Source organism: Rissa tridactyla, chromosome 7 (genome assembly GCF_028500815.1).
Source record: "Rissa tridactyla isolate bRisTri1 chromosome 7, bRisTri1.patW.cur.20221130, whole genome shotgun sequence".
Classification (NCBI taxonomy): Eukaryota; Metazoa; Chordata; class Aves; order Charadriiformes; family Laridae; genus Rissa; species Rissa tridactyla.
Window position 1 is genome coordinate 38,362,117 of NC_071472.1, and position 18,792 is coordinate 38,380,908.

The following is an 18,792-nucleotide window of genomic DNA, read 5'->3' on the forward strand; positions in this document are numbered from 1 at the left end:
AACTAAGAACATTTTATACCTTCTTGAAGTCAACTGGAAATAGAAACACGCATATACGTTAAAAACGAAACATATGCTCTAGTGATATGCCCAAATGGAGTCTTGGTGCTAAAAGGTCCTAAATAATTCATGTTTGAAACCATTTTGAAATTATTTGGTGAAAGGCAATATGTCAAGAAAAATACTGGATTTATCCTAATGACTTAAGACACTAAGACTTCACAATATACATATATTTTTTAAAGTAGACGATAGAACAAACACTGTATCACTTGCCCCAGTTCTGCAAAAGGGCAACCTCACATGCTTGACCGCAATACCAAGGCCAATACTGAAATAAGCACATTATTTTCACGCTCTCAGTTGCTGGATAAACGACGCATTTCCTCACTCTGCAGAGGAGGCGAAAAAACTAATGAGCTCAGCAGCCCCATCACTCATTCGATGGGCTTAAGACACACGTATCATCTAGGGTTTGTTTATTTTTATACTGATATAAATTATCACAGAAATAAATATATGTATGGTTTATATACATATTTTATACATTCATATATCTTGCTCCGGTGACTCCTGCCAGCAAATAGGAACGCCTGGAGCCACGCTTCCCGGGAGACCATTTGCCTGGCACTTGAAGGAGCATCTCCAGCTAGGTCAGACACAGGCCACACCATTACTGGCTTGGATTTTTTTTTCCACCACGCCGGTGACACGCCACAGCAGCCGCATGCAGATCTTGTGATATTAAAGATGGATCCGGCCGGCCCCGTAGCAGCCGCCACGGCCCCGCTATACCTGCTTTCGTTAAAAACGCAAGCGGCACGTTTCGTGCTTCGGGAACGGCGCCCGTCCCTTCGCACGGCAGCGCAACACCCGGGCTGCCACAGAGCAGCAGCGACAACCCGGCGCCGGGTTCAACCGACGCGCCCCTCCGCAGCCCGGCGGGGAGCGGCTGGGGTGGACGCTGACCCCCTGCCCGGGGAGGGGAGAGGGAGGCGGCGGGGCTGACGGCGGGGTCCCGACAGAGCGGCCCCGGGGAGGGGAGAGGAGAAATCTCCACAGGGAAGGCGGGAAACGGGCGGGGGGGGGGGGGAGGAGGGAATCTGCCCGGCAGCGGGAGGAGGAAGAGGGGGGTGGTCGGTACCTGAGGCGGCCGCGGCGGCGGGGGCACCCCCCGGCAGCGCCGCCCGCTGCTGCTGCGGGCGGGTGGCGGCTGCGGCGTCGACGGGAGGCGGCCGCCCCATCAGCAGCAGCATCGCGGCCGCCAGCCCCAGGAGCAAGGAGGAGAGGCCCGCACAGGTCCCCGGCATGGCGAGCAGCCTGAGGGCAGCGGAGGCATATTGCGAGCGAAGACGCGGGCGGGAGGCCGCGACCAGCGGCTCCGGCGGCGGCGAGACCGCGGCGCCAGTGGCCGGCCGGGCAGCCCTGCGCCCGCACCGCACCGCCCCCCGCACGTGACGGGGGCGGGCCCGGAGCGCCGGCGGCGGGGCCACCGTCTCGCCGAGGGGGCGGAGGGAGGGAGGTGAGGTGTCGTGTCCCCGTTAGTGGGGAGCGAGAACCCCGGCTGGAGGTCCGCCGGGGCCCTGCGGAGGACGGGGAGGTGCAGGCGAACGGCTTTCTTGAGGAGCCTCACCGCGAACCGCTGACGGTGGCGGCTGAGGTGTGCTGCGCCGCCGGCCGTTTGGCTGAGGTGAGGGAGAGCCGGGCCGGTGAGAGGGAGGGCGCCGAGGCCTGAGGGCGCCGCGGCCTTAATATAATAGGCCGAGTTATATAATAATACCGAGTTATCGAGGAAATTAAACGGCGCCCTCCAAACTGGCAGCATTTAAATCAATTCTAACCCTTGTTGCTGAGAGTATTAAAGCACATTTGGCAACGCCTATGCAGCACATTACATTATGGGACAGACATTTATGATTGCCTTGTGTCAACTTGAAAATCGCCTTCACTCAGGCACTGGTAAGTGGCCGTCATCACGGCGAGCATCGTAACTGTATTAGGAGTATCTCCTAAAGCTTTGATTCTACGCACAGGCATGTCTGTGCCTTATTTACATGTTTATTCACATTAATGGTCCTGATACCAAGCATTACACATTTTTTAGAACGAAGGATACACATTAACATAGGTAAAATTGAGATGCGTGTATAGACACAACCTATGGTGGGATCATGGGAAAGTTACTGAAGTTGTTCACGGCAGATAAGGCAGCTACACCTGAGCAAAGGCAGCACATCTGGACAAATGAAACTCACCCACAGCATGCAGCCATCTGCGTGGTTGAGAGCTAAACACCCATTGGGACCACCTCACAGCGAATTTCATGTTAGTTTTGACGAGTGTGCCCATGCCATGATTTCAGTGAGGCAAACGCCTCATTCATAAGGCTTTTCAGAACTCGATGATACTACATTTTCAATGTGTGTTTGAGTAGTGAATGTAAATGTCTTTGAAAAGTATAAAATCACTTTATTTGCCTTTTAATAAAATAAAGATTGACCAAATAAAAATCTTTATTTTGGACATAATGACATATTAGGCCAAATTCTGTAGTTTTCAGATCTCAGAAAATTTCTTCAATGCAGGGGAAAAAGGAGGAGAACAGAGTTACAAACTATAGAAGAATAGAAATTTTCCCATACTGAAAGGAGGAACTGCGGGGTTACAGTGCATATTTTCAACAGATATCTTATAAAATCTAAAGGAAATCTAATACATTTTTCCTTATGATTTAATGTCATTCTACACAGTACAATGTAATTCATTGCCATTAACAATGAACTTCAAATAGACTTGGGATTGACATAGAAAATCCAATTTACTTTTATCGTAGTCGCTGTTAGTTTGTTGGCACATTTTGAGACCGCTGAAGAATGGACTGACTTCAGTCACTTGTGCATTATGAACAATCACTCCCTGCAGAGTAATGCTGCAGTGGGAAATGTACACCCTCCTCTTCATTACTTTTCTTTAGAATAATTTGAGTATGTCAGTCTCCCTTTTCTTCATCAGCACCAAAAAAAAAAACATGCCATGAAAACTTTATTTCATTTGATGGGGCTTTTCTTTTAAGTAAGCAAAAGAGCACAAAAACCAGACAAATAACACCATCATTTACTTGATGTGGAACTCTCCTCCATCAGCTCACAAGGAGGAGAGATTCTCTCTTTTGTTTAGAAAACATTTGTTCAATGCCTACTTGCCTTGAACCAGGATACTTGCCTAGTTAACATCCTCTCACCCAGCTTCCTATTTCAACCTTTTATCTGCACACTGCAAAGAATAAGAGGCTGCTTCTGCACCGCTTTTGTGAGAGTTGAATTGATTTTGGAATCCCTGCAACATTGCGTGTTCTCAGGTGGAAGAAAGGGGTCTACAGAAAGCTCGATGCTTTGAGCAGTTTGCTTCGAATGCTGGTTTTGGCTGGGATAGAGTTAATTTATAGCTGTAATTGCTGTTTAGCAATTAATTGGCAGGCTCCTGGGCTTGCCATGGGGCTTGCTTGCCTTACTGTAAATTAGTCTTGTGCTTATTAGGGGCTGCTTTTTTGCTTTTGCTGCTTGCTGTACTGCTGTATTGCTTGTCATCTTACTCAGCTGTGCCTGGGAACATTTTGGTAATGGCAATGGCGACATGCGTGGGCCGGCAGACGGCAGAGCATCGCTGCTGTTTCTGTGCTGCTGTACTGGACATGCTGGAGCTCCAGCGTGAACTCTAGTCAGAGGGACTGTCACCTGTGAATGAGTCCATGTGGGAGCAGGACACCTTGAAGCATCTGTGGCTGCGATTATGCCTGTGCCGCTGCAGGTATACCTCTGAAGGGATTGCGGCTCAAGGATAAGTCCATGCTGGAGAAGGCAACACCTCAAAGCATCTGTGGCTGTGGGTAAGTTCATGCTGCAGCAGGTACACCTTGAGGCATCAGTGGCTGTACACGAGATCATGCTGGAGCACCTCAAAGCATGTGGCCATGAATAAGCCCATGACAGAGCAGGTGCACCCCTGGAGAAACTGTAGCCATCGATAAGGCCATGTTGGAACAGTTTCACTCCTGAAGGGACTGTGGCCACGCTGGAGCAGGTACATCTCTGAAGGCACTGTGACCCATGGATAGGGCCACACTGGAACAGTTGCACCTCAAAGCGACTGTGTCTGTGTATGAGTTTATGCCGCAGCAGGTATACTCCTGAAGAGACCACGGCGCATAGATGAGGCTCCACTTGGAGCAGGTACACCCCCAAAAGACTGCAGTCTGTGGGTAAGTCCAAGCCAGAGCAGGGCAAGAGGAGGATTTCATTGCAACGTTAAGCTCCATGGTCTGGTCTAAAGGGACTAGGGGTGGAGATTGCAATGGAAATACCTTTAAATTGTTGTAACCCATGATTTGAGTTGCATGTTACAGGAATTACTGTAGCAGGAGGCCCTTGTTGCTAGCCAGGCTAGGAGCAAGGGGAGGAGTTCATTGCAACGTTAAACCCTATAACCTGTCCCAAAGGGATGAGGGGTGGAGATTTTAATGGAAATACCTTTAAATTGTTGTAACCCATGATTTGAGTTGCATGTTATAGGAATTACTGTAGCTGGAACCACCCGAACCAGTGGAGGATAAGCCTTACAAGAAGCGGTGCAAGTGCAGCAGTGACCCGACCTGAGGTGGCTGTGGTACCCAGTAACTCCACACAACACACCTCTCCCGTCCTGAGTGACACCATAACAGATGGACCCCGCAGTCATGGACTAAGTGACCTCGGTGGACATTTTGTGGACATTTTACTGGGGTGGCCCCTAGACTAGGGGAATGGTATCTGTGTACTATATCAAAGGATAGGAAGGGTGGTGGTGGGTAATGAGGATGTATTGCATAGCGTGGGACCTGAGCGTGACATAAATGGTATCAAATAAGGGGTGGAGAATGTGCTGGTTTTGGCTAGGGTAGAGTTAATGTTCTCCACAGTAGCTAGTATGGAGCTGCATTTTAGATTTGTGCTAACAGTGTTGATAATACAGGGATGTTTTAGTTACTGCTGAGCAGTGCTTGCAGAGTCAAGGGTTTTTTTGCTTCTCACACTGCCCCACCACGAGTAGGCTGTGAGTGCACAAGAAGTTGTGAGGAGACACAGGTAGGACAGCTGACCCCAACTGACCAAAGGGATGATTCATACCATATGACATCATGCTCAGCATGTAACGCTGGGGGGTAAGATGAAGGAAGGGAGGGACGTCCAGAGTTATGATGTTTATCTTCCCGAGTAACCGTTACGCGTGATGGAGCCCTTGTTTCCTGGAGATGGCTGAATACTTGGCTGCTGATGGGAACTAGTGAATGAATTCCTTGTTTTGCTTTGCTTGCATGCACGGCTTTTGCTTTACCTATTAAACTGTCTTTATCTCAACCCACGACTTTTCTCACTTTTACTCTTCCGATTCTCTCTCCCATCCCACTGCGAGTGAGTAAGCGAATAGCTGTGTGGCGTTTAGCTACTAAGTTGAACCACAACACTTTGTTAATGCATTTGTCTGATGAATGAGAATGTGGCGTTGAGAAAATGTGAATCACACACATGTTCATTTCTAAATCTTTGTAGACTTGGGCTTTTAGAAAGGTATAAATTAAGTTTATTTGGGGAGGAATGGTTGAACAAACTTGGCAGCTGCAACATTTTAAACTGATTATGTGGATATGCACAATTATTCATTTACAAAGTTCTGAAACAAATCTGTTAAATGTGTGATAAAAGTTTTACTGAAAATGGCTCCAAAAGGGGAATAAGGCATGTGGAAATTCATTGTTTGTACTGCATTTAGATAAATTACTGAGAAGGGATTAGAGTACATAGTAACACCCATTTCATAACAAAATAATCATAATCAGGATTACGTTTTCTTAACCAAATTTTCTTTGAAAAGAGGTTAAAGCTGATAAATAATTTATTTCAACTACCTGAGTATTTAACTTGAGGAAGCATGTCCAGCAGCAACTCCTGTACTCTTTAAAGGTTGCTCACGCGCTCCTCAAACTTTAAACAAGTTATAACCATTATGATCAGCCACTGAAGGGATGTAACACAGCACCTGATATTTTGTCAGGGACTGAAAAGCGTGTACACAAATGACACATAAATGTAGACAGAGATTCTGCAAAACTCTCTGAAAAACAGTAACACAGAGACATGGTGTGCTTGTGAAACTGTAAAGACTGGTAATGTGGTATTTTACTGGTTTGGGTGGGTTTTTTTGCTTCTCACATTTGGAAGGTCTGTATTGTGCGTTTGTGTCCTGCAAGCTTAGTCTTAGCATGTCCTGTGTGTCTGTCAAGAGAGATAATGATTCAGCACCAAACTTCTAGAAGGTTTATCATAAAGATGCAGTAAAACTGACTGATTGTGAAATACCTTGTGAGAAGATGGGCTGCTGACAGCACGAACCCTAATTCTTTATGTATATGAGACAATATATTGGTGAGATCTCCATACAAATACTTTTTTTTTTTAGAAAACAAAGTCTTTTCAGTTTTTTTCCACAGTGTTCTTAAAATTACTTGAACTGGCAATTTAAAAATATATGAATGTATTAATATGTAATAAAGTATTAATATATTAGTAATTAATTTACAAACTCACTAATGATAAAAACATACAATAAAATATCATACATGTATGCAAAGAGCCAGACACCTAGCCAATGTAAAGCAGCATAACTCAAGCGCAGGCAATGGAGTTGTGTTGATGTAAATAACCTGATAAATGATGTAAATCATTTTGTGTTGTGTTGATGTAAATAACCTAAATAACCTGTTGATGTAAATAACAAGGGCCATCATTTTATTTAAGGTGGTTATGTCATAAAGATGGGAATTTGAAAACCACTCTGTTACCTTTTTGCTGTAATGAGACACCTGTTGTCCCTAATTTCTCAAGAACACATTAATTTGGAACTGCTAAACAGATGTAGTGATCACTGCGCTGATAACTAACTGAAGGTGTCTTATTTAACAAAAACTAAGCCTGCGTTGGCTGCAGGCTTAGTGTATTGAACAAATAGCAGGAGTCCTGTTTTGACTACTGCTGCTATGTTTCTTGTGCACATTAGATGAAGCTCCTGTGAGGTCACTGGAAGCTGTTAATTATAACACAAGTACCAGTTTTTCATCTTTTCAGTGTCCTTTTTTATTATCTTCTTTAGTTTAACAAATTCTCTAGTAGCAATCCAGGGAACTCAGTAGTTTGGAGTTTTTCTAAAGGAATCACAAGCACCAACATTTATTTATAAATAAGTGTTCTAGCAATGTAAAATAAACATGTATGACTTTATTGTGACACAAAATATTTACTGTCACCCACTCACAAAGATGAGAGTGACTGTTGATCGGAAAGAATGTAATACTAAGATAAAATTAGTCTAATAATACAACAAGAAAAGAAACACCACCTCTCAGAATTTTCCTAACCAAAGGACAAGAATTCACCATTTTCTACAGTGATGGGGCAGCGATAAAATCTGAAATATTTATTTTTAGTATCCACAAATTTTGATAGGAGATCAGTTTTCTGGTGACAGAATATAATTTGTGACTAGATCCTTTCTTGCATGCGATACAAAATTTTTTGACTCAAGGTTAATATGTGTTGCTTTAGCTAGGAATGTAAAAGTTGTGTAAATGTGACCTTTTCATATTCAGTAGCTAATTCTGAATTACAAACATACTATGAAATATTTTCAGGTGAATTAAATGCATTTAAAAAAAATACATCTAGGATTAAGAAAAACAAAAACAAACAGAATTCCTGTTAATGAAGAGGTATTTTATTCCAAAATTCTAAATATCAGAATCAACTCAACACTTACATTTTTCAGTTTATCCAATCATAATATTTTGAAATTGCATACATATATAGAAAAATATAACCTAATAAAATCAATCAAATTTGAATTAGGATGAAAAGAATGAGCTGAAAAGAAAACCATAGCTTAATAGCTATATATTTGATATCAGTACAAAATTACTGTCACAATACCCACAGGTTTTTTTTTGCAAGATTTATAATTTAATAGAAATAAGGTGACTTCAAATGTATATTGCTCTCCTTAAATGTACCGAAGGCCTTTGAAATAAGTTCATAGTTACTGAAAATATTCCCATTTATGCTACAGCTATTTACTACTACTAAGAAAACCAGAATGCAGCAGTCTCGTTAGTATGTTAATTTTCTGCTTGTACAAACAATGCTCTACTCATTTAATGCACGAGCAAGAACAAAAAAGGCAAAAAATTCTATTACAAAGAAATAAAATGTTACAATTTCAACATATTTGTATCATAGCAAATACAGGTTTCCTTCATGGACTAGAAAGGGACACTAAACCTGTAAAAGTTTTTTGAAGATTCAAATGCTACATTAAATCTTGATTTACTTTGCAAAAGCCAAGGGTCAAGTTATTCAACCTTAATGCAGCATATTTGGAGAAGGTCATTGCATGAAAGGTTAGACTTCCTGCGTTACACACTGGAAAAAAAGACCAAAATACTAAATACCATAATCACATGAAACAGTAGTAGCACTACAGACTCAAACGCATTATTGAATAGTCTCTAGACAAATTTTCCAGAAAGGCCTAAAAGAATATTGTACCAATTCTCAATAACTCAACAGTTAGCAATGGATACACTTTAGAATATACATCATGTTTCACCCAATGTGGGTGATCAAAAACTTTCCATACCATTCATTTATCACCTCCATTTAACACACTGGTGTTGCTGATGCCCTGAAAAATGTTGACCACTGCAAGTAAACAAATGCTACATCCCTTCCTAGGCAAACCAAAATAAACAGACGACTTGGCAGTGAACTAGATCTGATTATGTTATATTGCACTTGGGAGTTAGAAGCTAAAGATTCCGTACCAAAGAGGTCAGATCCCACTCAAGTCAATGAGAGTTGTTAGAACTTAGCATATAATCTTGATCCAAACGGTGGGATTTGTTTGTGATAGGGGGCCGCTGCCAACAGAGAACTAATGGGTTCTTCCCATCTCAGAAACAAACAAAACCAATCACCTCTCTGCTGTAAGGCTCATCCGTGGTCTGCCACCACCTTTTTATTTTCTAGATTTCAATTTTCCTTCTATAAAATCCTATTTATTTATTTTTTCTTCATTAACAGCCAGCAGCATTGAACACAAAGGGTCATACTCAACTGCCAGTTGCAATGAATGCCAGGGTTTCTTTGACTTCATTAGACTGTGGAATAGGTCTTAGTGTGGACCAAAGAGAAAAACTGACTGGATTTTCACAAGGGTAATGCTGCTCTGTGACTACTTGTAAGGGTGTAGGAAAAAATACTGCAGGATCTACGCCAGGGTAAACAACAGCAAACCCGAATGTTGCAAAAAAAAAAAAACATCTAAGCTCAACATGAATCCTTCAAATCACCAAGAACATGCTGATTATAGTTGAAATATTTTCAAAATACCCGTGGGAGTTTACCTTAAAGACTACTGAAGCATGGACACAAGTTTAGAAACAATATTAAAAATCTTTGCTTGGAATAAATGTTTTATAAAGAAAAAAGAGCATATGTAATAAACTTTCTTAAAGTTTCCACAAACATCACGTGAATCAAAGATCAACACGTAAATCAAAATTTAAAACAGCGAAATGAGACAAAATTATCAACTTGATACTGATATCTGCGAACATTTCCTCAAGGATTTCAACTTATGCTGATAAATGTATCCCATATTTGACTTTGCAGTCATGCTTAAACAAAAGCCAACTCCACAATTTGGTAGTTTCTTGAAAGAAATGTAAACCTATAAATTCGGTTCCTTGCTTTATGTTTTCTAAATGTTGTCAAATATAGTAATAGATAATATGCATTTTATAATATAAATCACTTTTTAATATTGATGATGAGATGCTGCAATAATTGCAAACTAGAGTACTTATAGAATGTCATGTTTCATTACAAAAGATACAGCTCTTTTAAAATGTTTTCATTGTCTAAATAGTTACATAGCTGTTGATTTAATATTCATTAAAATATGCTTCTGAAACATAACTCAAAAGAGGACTAATTCTTTGTTACTGTACTTGCATTTTTTTTTTAATGCTTGCAGTATGCATCTTATGCACATCAATTTTGACTCAAGGGCATTAATTTCATTCCACAATACATTTTTTAAAGTTTCCTTAAACGGTTTAACGTCATTCTACAATATTTGCTCTAAGAATACATCAATGCCTATAGGTCAGTATGAAATTTATACTGACACAAGTACATACGTCGTCTGTAGTCTTATTGCTGAATCTGGAATGTGACATCAAATGTTTCCTGCACCCCCATTCAGGAAAACATCCTGTTCAGAATCTTCCTGAAACACAGATGTTACTTTAAACTGAATTTGGGGTGTTATATCTATGTTCACTAAGTAACCTGCATACTCCATTGACATATGCTACTGGTTGTTGGTTTTTTTAACCAAACTGGAAATTAGTGGACATGGAAGAAGCAACTATTTGCTTTTATTCTCCACTAGAGTGCAAGAAAATAAAACCCACTTAAATAAGTCTTACTTTATGTAACTTCAATAAACGGAAGAAACTTTCCATAGCTACAGTAGTTGTACCAATAAAATGTACCTTTTTATCCTGAAAAATCAGCAAAATGAGAGTTTCCAGTTGCCACACTAAAATTAAGATGCAGGTAGCACTGGCATTAACAACGCCATGGCATCCCTTCCACGTGAACTGAAGAGATCTTGATCCTGCTTTTTTTAAATTTTATTTTAATTTCCTTATAATGCCTAGACGTGCAAGTAGTCTAGTAAATTTCAAGTCAACACGGTGTGTACATGTAATGAAAGCACACATGTAAGAATTAGAGCTATAATCTGTCTGACAGTCTCTTAAAACTATTAACCTACTAAGATTAAGACTGGGTAGAAACAATCTCCTTACCTATAGATAATCAGTTGACAAAGCGTGTGAACTAGAAGCCTGTAACAGAAATTGTATTTTGTAGAAGTCACATTTTGAGGCCAGGGTCTTTACTGTATTACTAGTAACAGGACTAGAAGTAAAGACAAAAATAAAACGTTGGCCACACTGAGACCTTGAAAATTCAGTGAGAGTGGAATCATGCCCTATAGCCTCTCATATAACTAATTATATCTAAACAAATTGTCTAAAACAAAAACACGTAAATGGATAAATATGCAAGCCTATATTTGATATACATACTGGCCCCCAAAGTCTTTGTGCTGGCTCTCAATGACTCAAATGCCATCACGGTTCAGTGAGTAAGAATGGACTTAACAACAAAAGCCATTTGTGGATTTGAAGTCTCCGAAAGGATGCAGAAATGAGAGTTGAATCAAACTGTTCATTTCAGATAGTTCTAGGTTTATTGGGCATTACAGTATTTATGGGGGAGATGCAGCTTTGAACAAAAACCCCAAGACACAAAACGAAACCAAAGCAGAGTTTTTGTCCTTTTAAGAGCTTGTCTACGTAGACACCTCACTGGTATGATTACAGTAGAAGTTGTCTTTTCTGTATGTGGCTGCATACAGGCAGTTTATAATGTAATTTACTCCCTCACTGGAATAAACAAATCTCATATAAGGCACCTTTGTAATAGTTTAACTATGTCCACTCTTTCAGATTTGTGCAACACAGCTACACGTGGCTGCAAGCCAACCAACCTCCTAATTTGCAGTGACGTGTCTACTGAAATGCATACAGACAACGTTCTTGCGTTCTCTCTGAAGTATAAGAAGCTTCATTTTATCACAACAATGCTGAGTGAAATAAGCTAAGAATGACATAAACCCGTGGCTTTAAACCACTGAACTTTTGGTACGTTTAAAAAACAACGATGAAACAAAATATTTAGTGTCTTTTCTGGTAATGAAATGTATTGAACATAACAAAATGTCTTATGCAATGAAATGTCTTTTGTGCCACGAAACATACAACGAATGAAAGGAAATAAGCCAGATCAACCTTCTCTTTTCCAACCCTTTCACACTGCCAGCTATACTCTGCTTCATTTGACAAGCTCCCTGTTCTCTCCAGGCAGGTGCGTGGCTAAAGCACTGATGTAATCTAGATACATTTGGCTGGCAGATAGTAGAGTTGAAGCAGCCCCTACATTACTCCATCCTGCGCTTGGACATGGTCAACCACAGAATGTGAGAATTAACAACGGCTTCCTTACAGTGCATCAGGTAACCTGTCACGAAGCATTCCCTCCGTTGTTTTGCCAGAAACTGAAATTTAACCCCAGTAATATACAGACTTCAAACCCTGTGGAGCTTTGACTTGTGAACATAAAGACTATGAGTTTTCTCATCAGGCATGTCTGTTGGCAGCCGCAGTGCAACATCTTGTCCCCGACAGTACCTGCATGGATCCATGCTGCCAAGAATTCTGTGGAACACCTGGATCCTGCTCCACGGAAATACACAGCAGACTCTCTGGATCTTGCCCTGAATCTTTTCACTAGGTCCCACAGAAAGTACATCATCCCCAGCTTTCTACCACTCGCTTCCATTTCCGTAGGCTCGATCCCTACAGTAAGAGACCTAGGACCTGGCGAACAATATTTGCAAAGTCTGGAGGGAAATCACAAGACAGATGACTGAGGAGGAAGGGGAAAAGACATGCAGAACAAGCATCAGATGTGAATGATTCCACTGAATAATCTCTCTCATATTTTTTGAGCAGGCAGAAAATCATCAGCAGAGTTAATGGGTCAAAGAATATTTTTCAGTTTTATAAAACAAGCTATGTTCATTTTTTTTGTGCAACTAGCTTTCAAGAGCTAGGAAACGAAATGTAGTGCACTCCAACAAAAAAAAACAAAACAAAACAAAAAAAAACAAAAAACAATCGAAAATAAACATGTCATCCAGCAAGTATCTACGGAAGCTGTTGGCTTCACGAGCAAAGGCGGAATCTGTGTAGCAATTCATGTAAAGTTGGTCCGTGAATCAAGAAAGATGATGTCTCCTACATCCCAGTGAGCAAAATCGTAGCACTACATATTACTTAATTTCTTCACACACAAATCAGTGCAGATGCGTTAGTCACATGTATGAACATAATTAATACAAAAAGAAGGATTTAAATATATTGCTCTTATTTTGAATGTGCTTATACCTTCCGAGACCAGCAGCTTTGCAGTCGTGAGTGTTTTTTCCTTAAGGGGGAAACCAATATTCATAACAGAGATGCAGGCATTTTAAAATTTCAGAATGTCTTACAGATAAAACTCTGCTTAAGCCTCTGATGTTCCTTCCCCATTCTCATGCGGTTGCAGCTGTTCTCTTTCTTGTTCTTCCTGAGGTGGTCTCACACGTTTGAAAAAGCCCATCTGTGATTCAGAGAACAATAAAGAAATTGCATTGTGATTTTCAAAACATACACCCATACTTTCTCTTTGCTTCTTGATCAGATCTTAACTGATTATTTGAATTTTTTTTTCCCCTCCTACTCTCTTTTTCCTTATTTTTGATGTCCAAAGCCAATAAATATCAGCTGAAAAATTAAACTGAGGAACTCAGCACAATCACAGACATCCTCTTTTATTCAACTTCTTCCTGAAAAAGCTGAAAAGTTTTTACAGTTCTCTAAAAACTTAACTGATTCAGATGATCAGGAGACCAAGGTATTTCCGCAAGATGCTGGTACTGTTTGAAATAATACACCAAAAGTGAGGAAAAGAAAACAATACAAAAAACCCCAAATCCAGTACTTACCCTGTACATAACGAACACTAGAACAGCCAAGAGCAATAATCCTGCTAGGACAGCCAAAATTATAACCCACACTGGCACAGGCATAGGCTGCGGTTGAATGCCCCATGTAATATTTGTAGTAACCTAATAGAAAAACACAATTACTCACACTTTGCTCAGCAGTGACATGCCAAGTTCATTCATGCAGTTTAAGTCTTGTATGTCTTTATTCTACAGTGTATAAAATTATCTTAATCCAGCATAAATCTCACACTGGGGAGAAAAAGTAAATGGCTATAGATTAATAGTGATATAAAGGCTTCACTGACCCAAACTTAATAGGGTTTTCCAATTAAATAAAAACAGGAGTTTGAAGGTTTGGGGTTTTTTGGGTTGAGTTTGGGTTTGGTTTTTTGCAACCAGAATACCACGGCAACGTGTATTCTGTAATGCTTGATGATTTTCAGTAGAACTGTAGGAATCTGGAGATACTTGAGAATTAGAGAAAAATAATTCAGGGCTTTTCCTTTTTTTCTTAAAAGGCAGTATTCCTTGAAACAAAACAAAACAAAAAAAATCAACTCCACAAGGCTTAGTACAGATAAACCCGTTAATAATAGGCATTAGAAACCATATTAAAAATATAAATCAATCACAATCCTTTTCAAGACCTTTCTTAAGATCTTTTATGCTATAGTGCTTATCAAAAACTTTCAATTTGGCAGCGCAAATAAATGGCCTATATCTTCCTTTCTCTTTGCACCCTGTCTCCTTTCTCTTTGAAAGGAGTTCATAAGTTCTCTTTGAAAGGACTGTTCATAATTTTTTTTTCATTTTCAGTTAAGTCTTTAGAGCTACAAATATTGTTAAATCTAGTTTTAGGACAAAAAAAAATTTGTTTCACCCTCAATTGTATGTGTAGTACTGAAATTAATATACAAATCAAGTATTTGATAAAATTACAGTTATACCAAGCCACAAAAAAGCTACTCAGTCATCCTTGGTTTTGTATTAATTTTGAAGTAATTAAGTGTGGTAACTCAAGCTGGATGTAAATGACTTACTACTGTAGAATTGTGGATATCTTCAAAGGAAAGGTTCTTATAAGGGAACTCTATAACATTGAAAGAAGCAGATGATTTGAGAGAATAGGAGTGATTCTGATTTTCTTTCTGCGTAAGAAAAAACAAAATTAATATTGCATGTGGATACAAAAATCGGTTTTTGTGTTTCAGAAGCACGGACAGAATATTCACAGTCACTCACATTCATGAAAGTTTGGGTCCAAAGGCGTGACTTTAAATACAGTATTGCACTCTTTCCTCTTTCCAGGTGGCCAACTTGACAGACTATCTTTAAACAATCAGCAGTTCCACAGCCCTGCATATAAAAATAGGAAGGATACTGAAAATAGGAAAATATTTCAGAAGTCATTAATGGCATTAATTTACTCATAAACGTACTTCATTGCCCTATTTTCCTGACAAAGCACCATAAACTATTCTGACGTATTAAATAAACCACAATATTGAATAATTACTTATAGCGTTCCATAAGTTTGCATTCAGAAAAAAAATTCTGTGGGCCACCTGAATCCCAAAGGTGAAACAGCTGCCAGTAGCTTCAAGGTACGTACTTCTACCTACATACTTAGGGAAAAATGTTGGTGGGTGGGGGGGTGGTTGCTGATCAATTCACGTTACCATCCTCCACGCGTTTTTCAATAGGAAAACTCGCAGCAATTAACTGCGCTTGGTGCCAACAAAATGTGCTTTGTTGCATTCAATGGAAGTCTTCAAACTTGACTGATTGACCTCATCTATAAGCCATACGCTTAGGGCTACAGAAGTTCAACTGGCCTTTCTCAACCACATTTCCATTAATATCCATCAGATAATACTGATGCTAAGCCATCAGTATTTCAAGAAGAAAGCAGAGCAAAATGGGGCTTCATTTTATAATTGTGATTTTAGCTTACTAGAGATAAAAGCACTGTACAGTGTAGGTACATCTGCCAGTGCAAGTATAACTCCATGAAATTATTATGAATACTGGATATTAGTCTCTGGTGTGAAGTTCTGCTAAGTCATTAGGAAGATCTGGCAAAACCCAAGGCCTTTAAAGAAACAAAAACAAACAAAAAAAAAAACCACCCAAAAAACCCCAAACCACAAAACAACAGAAAAAGCAACAGACTTCCGAACTGCATTTACAGATACCGGAGAATACTGACAGCTTATCTCTTAAAAAAAAAAAAAAAAAAGTAACTTTTCTCACCATAAAATCAGAAATTAATTCCTCTTTTCACTTTCTTTGCTCAGCCCTTTTTTCGTACTCTCCAGAGCCTGAAAGTTTCTGGAATCAGGGCTGTACTGCCTTAGTCCCAATGGTCCACCCTAAAGTCCCACGCATTTCTGTCAGCTGCCTGCCTGTCCTGCCTTGCCCAAAGCAGAGAGACCTTCATTTATCTAAGAGCACTTAAAAAGACAGTGACGCAGTAATATATTTACTTCATATCAGAGATTACTTCCAATCTCGTTTAGAAAGGACGGGTTCCCCACGTCTGATTGCAGAACGTCCACTGACCAGCGAGGAAACACACGTTGTGAAATCAACTGTCACTCGTAGCAAAGATGACGGCTGCAGCACACACCTGCTTCTTCGCAGTTACCCCATTTTACCAGCCTTCCTCTTATGAAGTATTGATTTTCAAATTCAGAGAATAGCACAGCACAGGTGACTGACAATGAATTAAGTGCCCAACTTGACCTTGGTTTTTAAGGACTTAAAACACAGCACCACAAAACCGTAGGCGAGCGGCCTCATTGGCTGACTACCCTGAGGAAAATGGATTCACATTGGAAAAAAAAAAAACCACAACAAAACAAAACAGCTCCAGAGCATATGACCTTTTTGTCTGTTAATCATTTAAATACAGAACATGGATTTTCTGAAATGATTCTTCATCTCATGGAGCTTTCATCTCTCCATTAGAAACCAAAAATATTATCAACATACCAACGCTGAAAGCTTACCAAGGTATGCACATCTCCTTCAATGGCAGTTATATCCCTTCGACTGATACGATGATCACGATTATCTTCCCTGCTAAGTGTTTCATTCTTATCATCATCTTTAGAAGCAGAAATCTAGGATACACCAAGGAAACCCAAATAATAAACAATCCTTGCATTTCTATATTTCAGACTTCAAAGGTAAGGTCAGAAAAATATATAACCGATCAGGTTTCTCTCTCTCCGTCCTAGCTATTTTTCAGAACTTGGCTTTACCTACAACTGTAACTAAAATGTCACTCCTGCCTTTTCTAGATCACTGATGCACATTTCTACTAAGATCTAACACAGAGCCTTGAGTATATTAATTCTTCTTCAACTTAAAACTTCTTTATGTATAAAAAAAAATACTCTTAGAATTCAGTAAGTAATTAAATTTTGTAATCTTCTAGTAAAGAATTTTCCTCAACATTTCAGTTTTTAACTCTGAAAAAACAGTACTAGTATGGTACTGATGTACCACATACTATTGTACCCGTGTACACATGTTCAGACGTACACAAAAGCTTTTTTAGGAGGGGCTTGAGAAACTATACAGTAGGTTTAATAAATGATTTCAGTAATCCCTTAGAAATTCCCAATGTAAAATTGAAAATTTACATATGGAAAAGATTCTTACAAATGGTATAGCAAAAGCAGGGAAATGTTTATTTATATATTCACGACAGTTGCTTTCTGATTCTCAAAGATACATGAGTATTCTTTGTTGTTCTGTAAGCGGAATATCTTCCCTTAGTCTTTTTATACATACGTTTGCTTAAATTCTTCTAGAAATAATATACTGATTTTTACTACTTGTTCTAAATTGTCTTAGAATTCAGCTCTCTCAAACTTGCTGGTTTTTATCTGGTGTTTCTTTGTCTAGTCCAACTTTGGAAAAAGACGTTTCTTCTGCTCTGTGCTCTGCAAACTGCATGTTTTGCTGGCACTGATAGTATATTTTTAAGCCCCGCTGAAACACCTTTATTGACGTCTGTGGCATTTGGATGAGGGCCTACATAAATAAGCTAGTAATAGAAAAATTAGTGCCATTTTCTTCCAAGAAATAAAACCAAGAAAATTTACATAAACCGCCCAGAAGGATCTGGAATGTTTTTGTTCACGACCACATTCAATACAATCCTGTTGCTTTGGGTTTAGAACTCATACAGTGCAGTCTTCAAGGAAAACAAAACCAAACAAAACAAAAAGAAACAGGACAGATTTATCTTTGGGTTGACAATCTATTGTCTACCTTTTATTCCACCTGCTATATACATTGATAAGTACTATCAAACAGTGCTGTCTTGTTCCTCAGCAACAGATGAAGGCTTAACTTGGCATGTGTTAGATATTCTCATGGATTTGGGTATTTTGAGTGTGTTTCCAAAACAAACACACACACTTCATTCCACTCAAGCAAAAAGAGAAGTCCCGCTTACCTTAATTTTCAGTGGATTGATTTCCATATCCGAAGTGCAGTTCATAGGCCCATCAATTTCATACTGAACAATATACAACAGTGTGTAGTTTTTATATTTGTACGGCCACTGCAGAGTCATCATCACCTTGCTGAATGCGCTTGGGCCGTTGTTTCTCAGCTGATTATGAAAATAAAGTTAACGCTGCCTTCTTTATTGATGTGCATATAGTTGTTACTTTATATTTGAGCCATAAATGATATTGCCACTACCCCAACCTCCAACCACTTGTGGCAACAGCATCAACAACTTTACTTAAAAATGGTAGCTAAACTTCAGTCCCCAACAGGCAAAATTCAAAATTACTTCTGTAATTTGACAAAAACTACTTTGAAGAAAAGCTACATGGCATCAGGCTTTTTGCCTTGAAGAAACATAGATTTATTTTTTTTCCTTGAAAAAAACGTATGGTTTTTGTAGTGTATCACGTGAGTAACAGCCGCTGTGTCTCAGTCAAGATACTCTGAACACCCATAAGTTTATTTAGATAAGTGGTCTCTTAAGTTCTAGAACAA

General features: G+C 39.6%; 2 protein-coding genes across 2 annotated transcripts in view; both read right to left on the reverse strand.

Moving 5' to 3' along the window:
- Window positions 1–1,412, reverse strand: part of FAM171B (family with sequence similarity 171 member B) — a 41,812-nt gene extending 40,400 nt beyond the window's left edge. The window contains exon 1 of the mRNA XM_054209701.1: window positions 1,145–1,412. Within this exon, the coding sequence (XP_054065676.1) occupies window positions 1,145–1,310 (166 nt within the window). The 5' untranslated portion in view covers window positions 1,311–1,412. The remainder of the gene's footprint in view (window positions 1–1,144) is intronic.
- An 8,126-nt stretch (window positions 1,413–9,538) lies between these two features.
- ITGAV (integrin subunit alpha V) overlaps window positions 9,539–18,792 on the reverse strand; it is a 51,683-nt gene continuing 42,429 nt past the window's right edge. The window contains exons 25-30 of the mRNA XM_054209030.1: window positions 18,239–18,397; window positions 16,779–16,892; window positions 15,010–15,123; window positions 14,808–14,915; window positions 13,765–13,887; window positions 9,539–13,379 (exon numbers count right to left, since the gene is read on the reverse strand). Of these exons, the coding sequence (XP_054065005.1) occupies window positions 13,284–13,379; window positions 13,765–13,887; window positions 14,808–14,915; window positions 15,010–15,123; window positions 16,779–16,892; window positions 18,239–18,397 (714 nt within the window). The 3' untranslated portion in view covers window positions 9,539–13,283. The remainder of the gene's footprint in view (window positions 13,380–13,764; window positions 13,888–14,807; window positions 14,916–15,009; window positions 15,124–16,778; window positions 16,893–18,238; window positions 18,398–18,792) is intronic.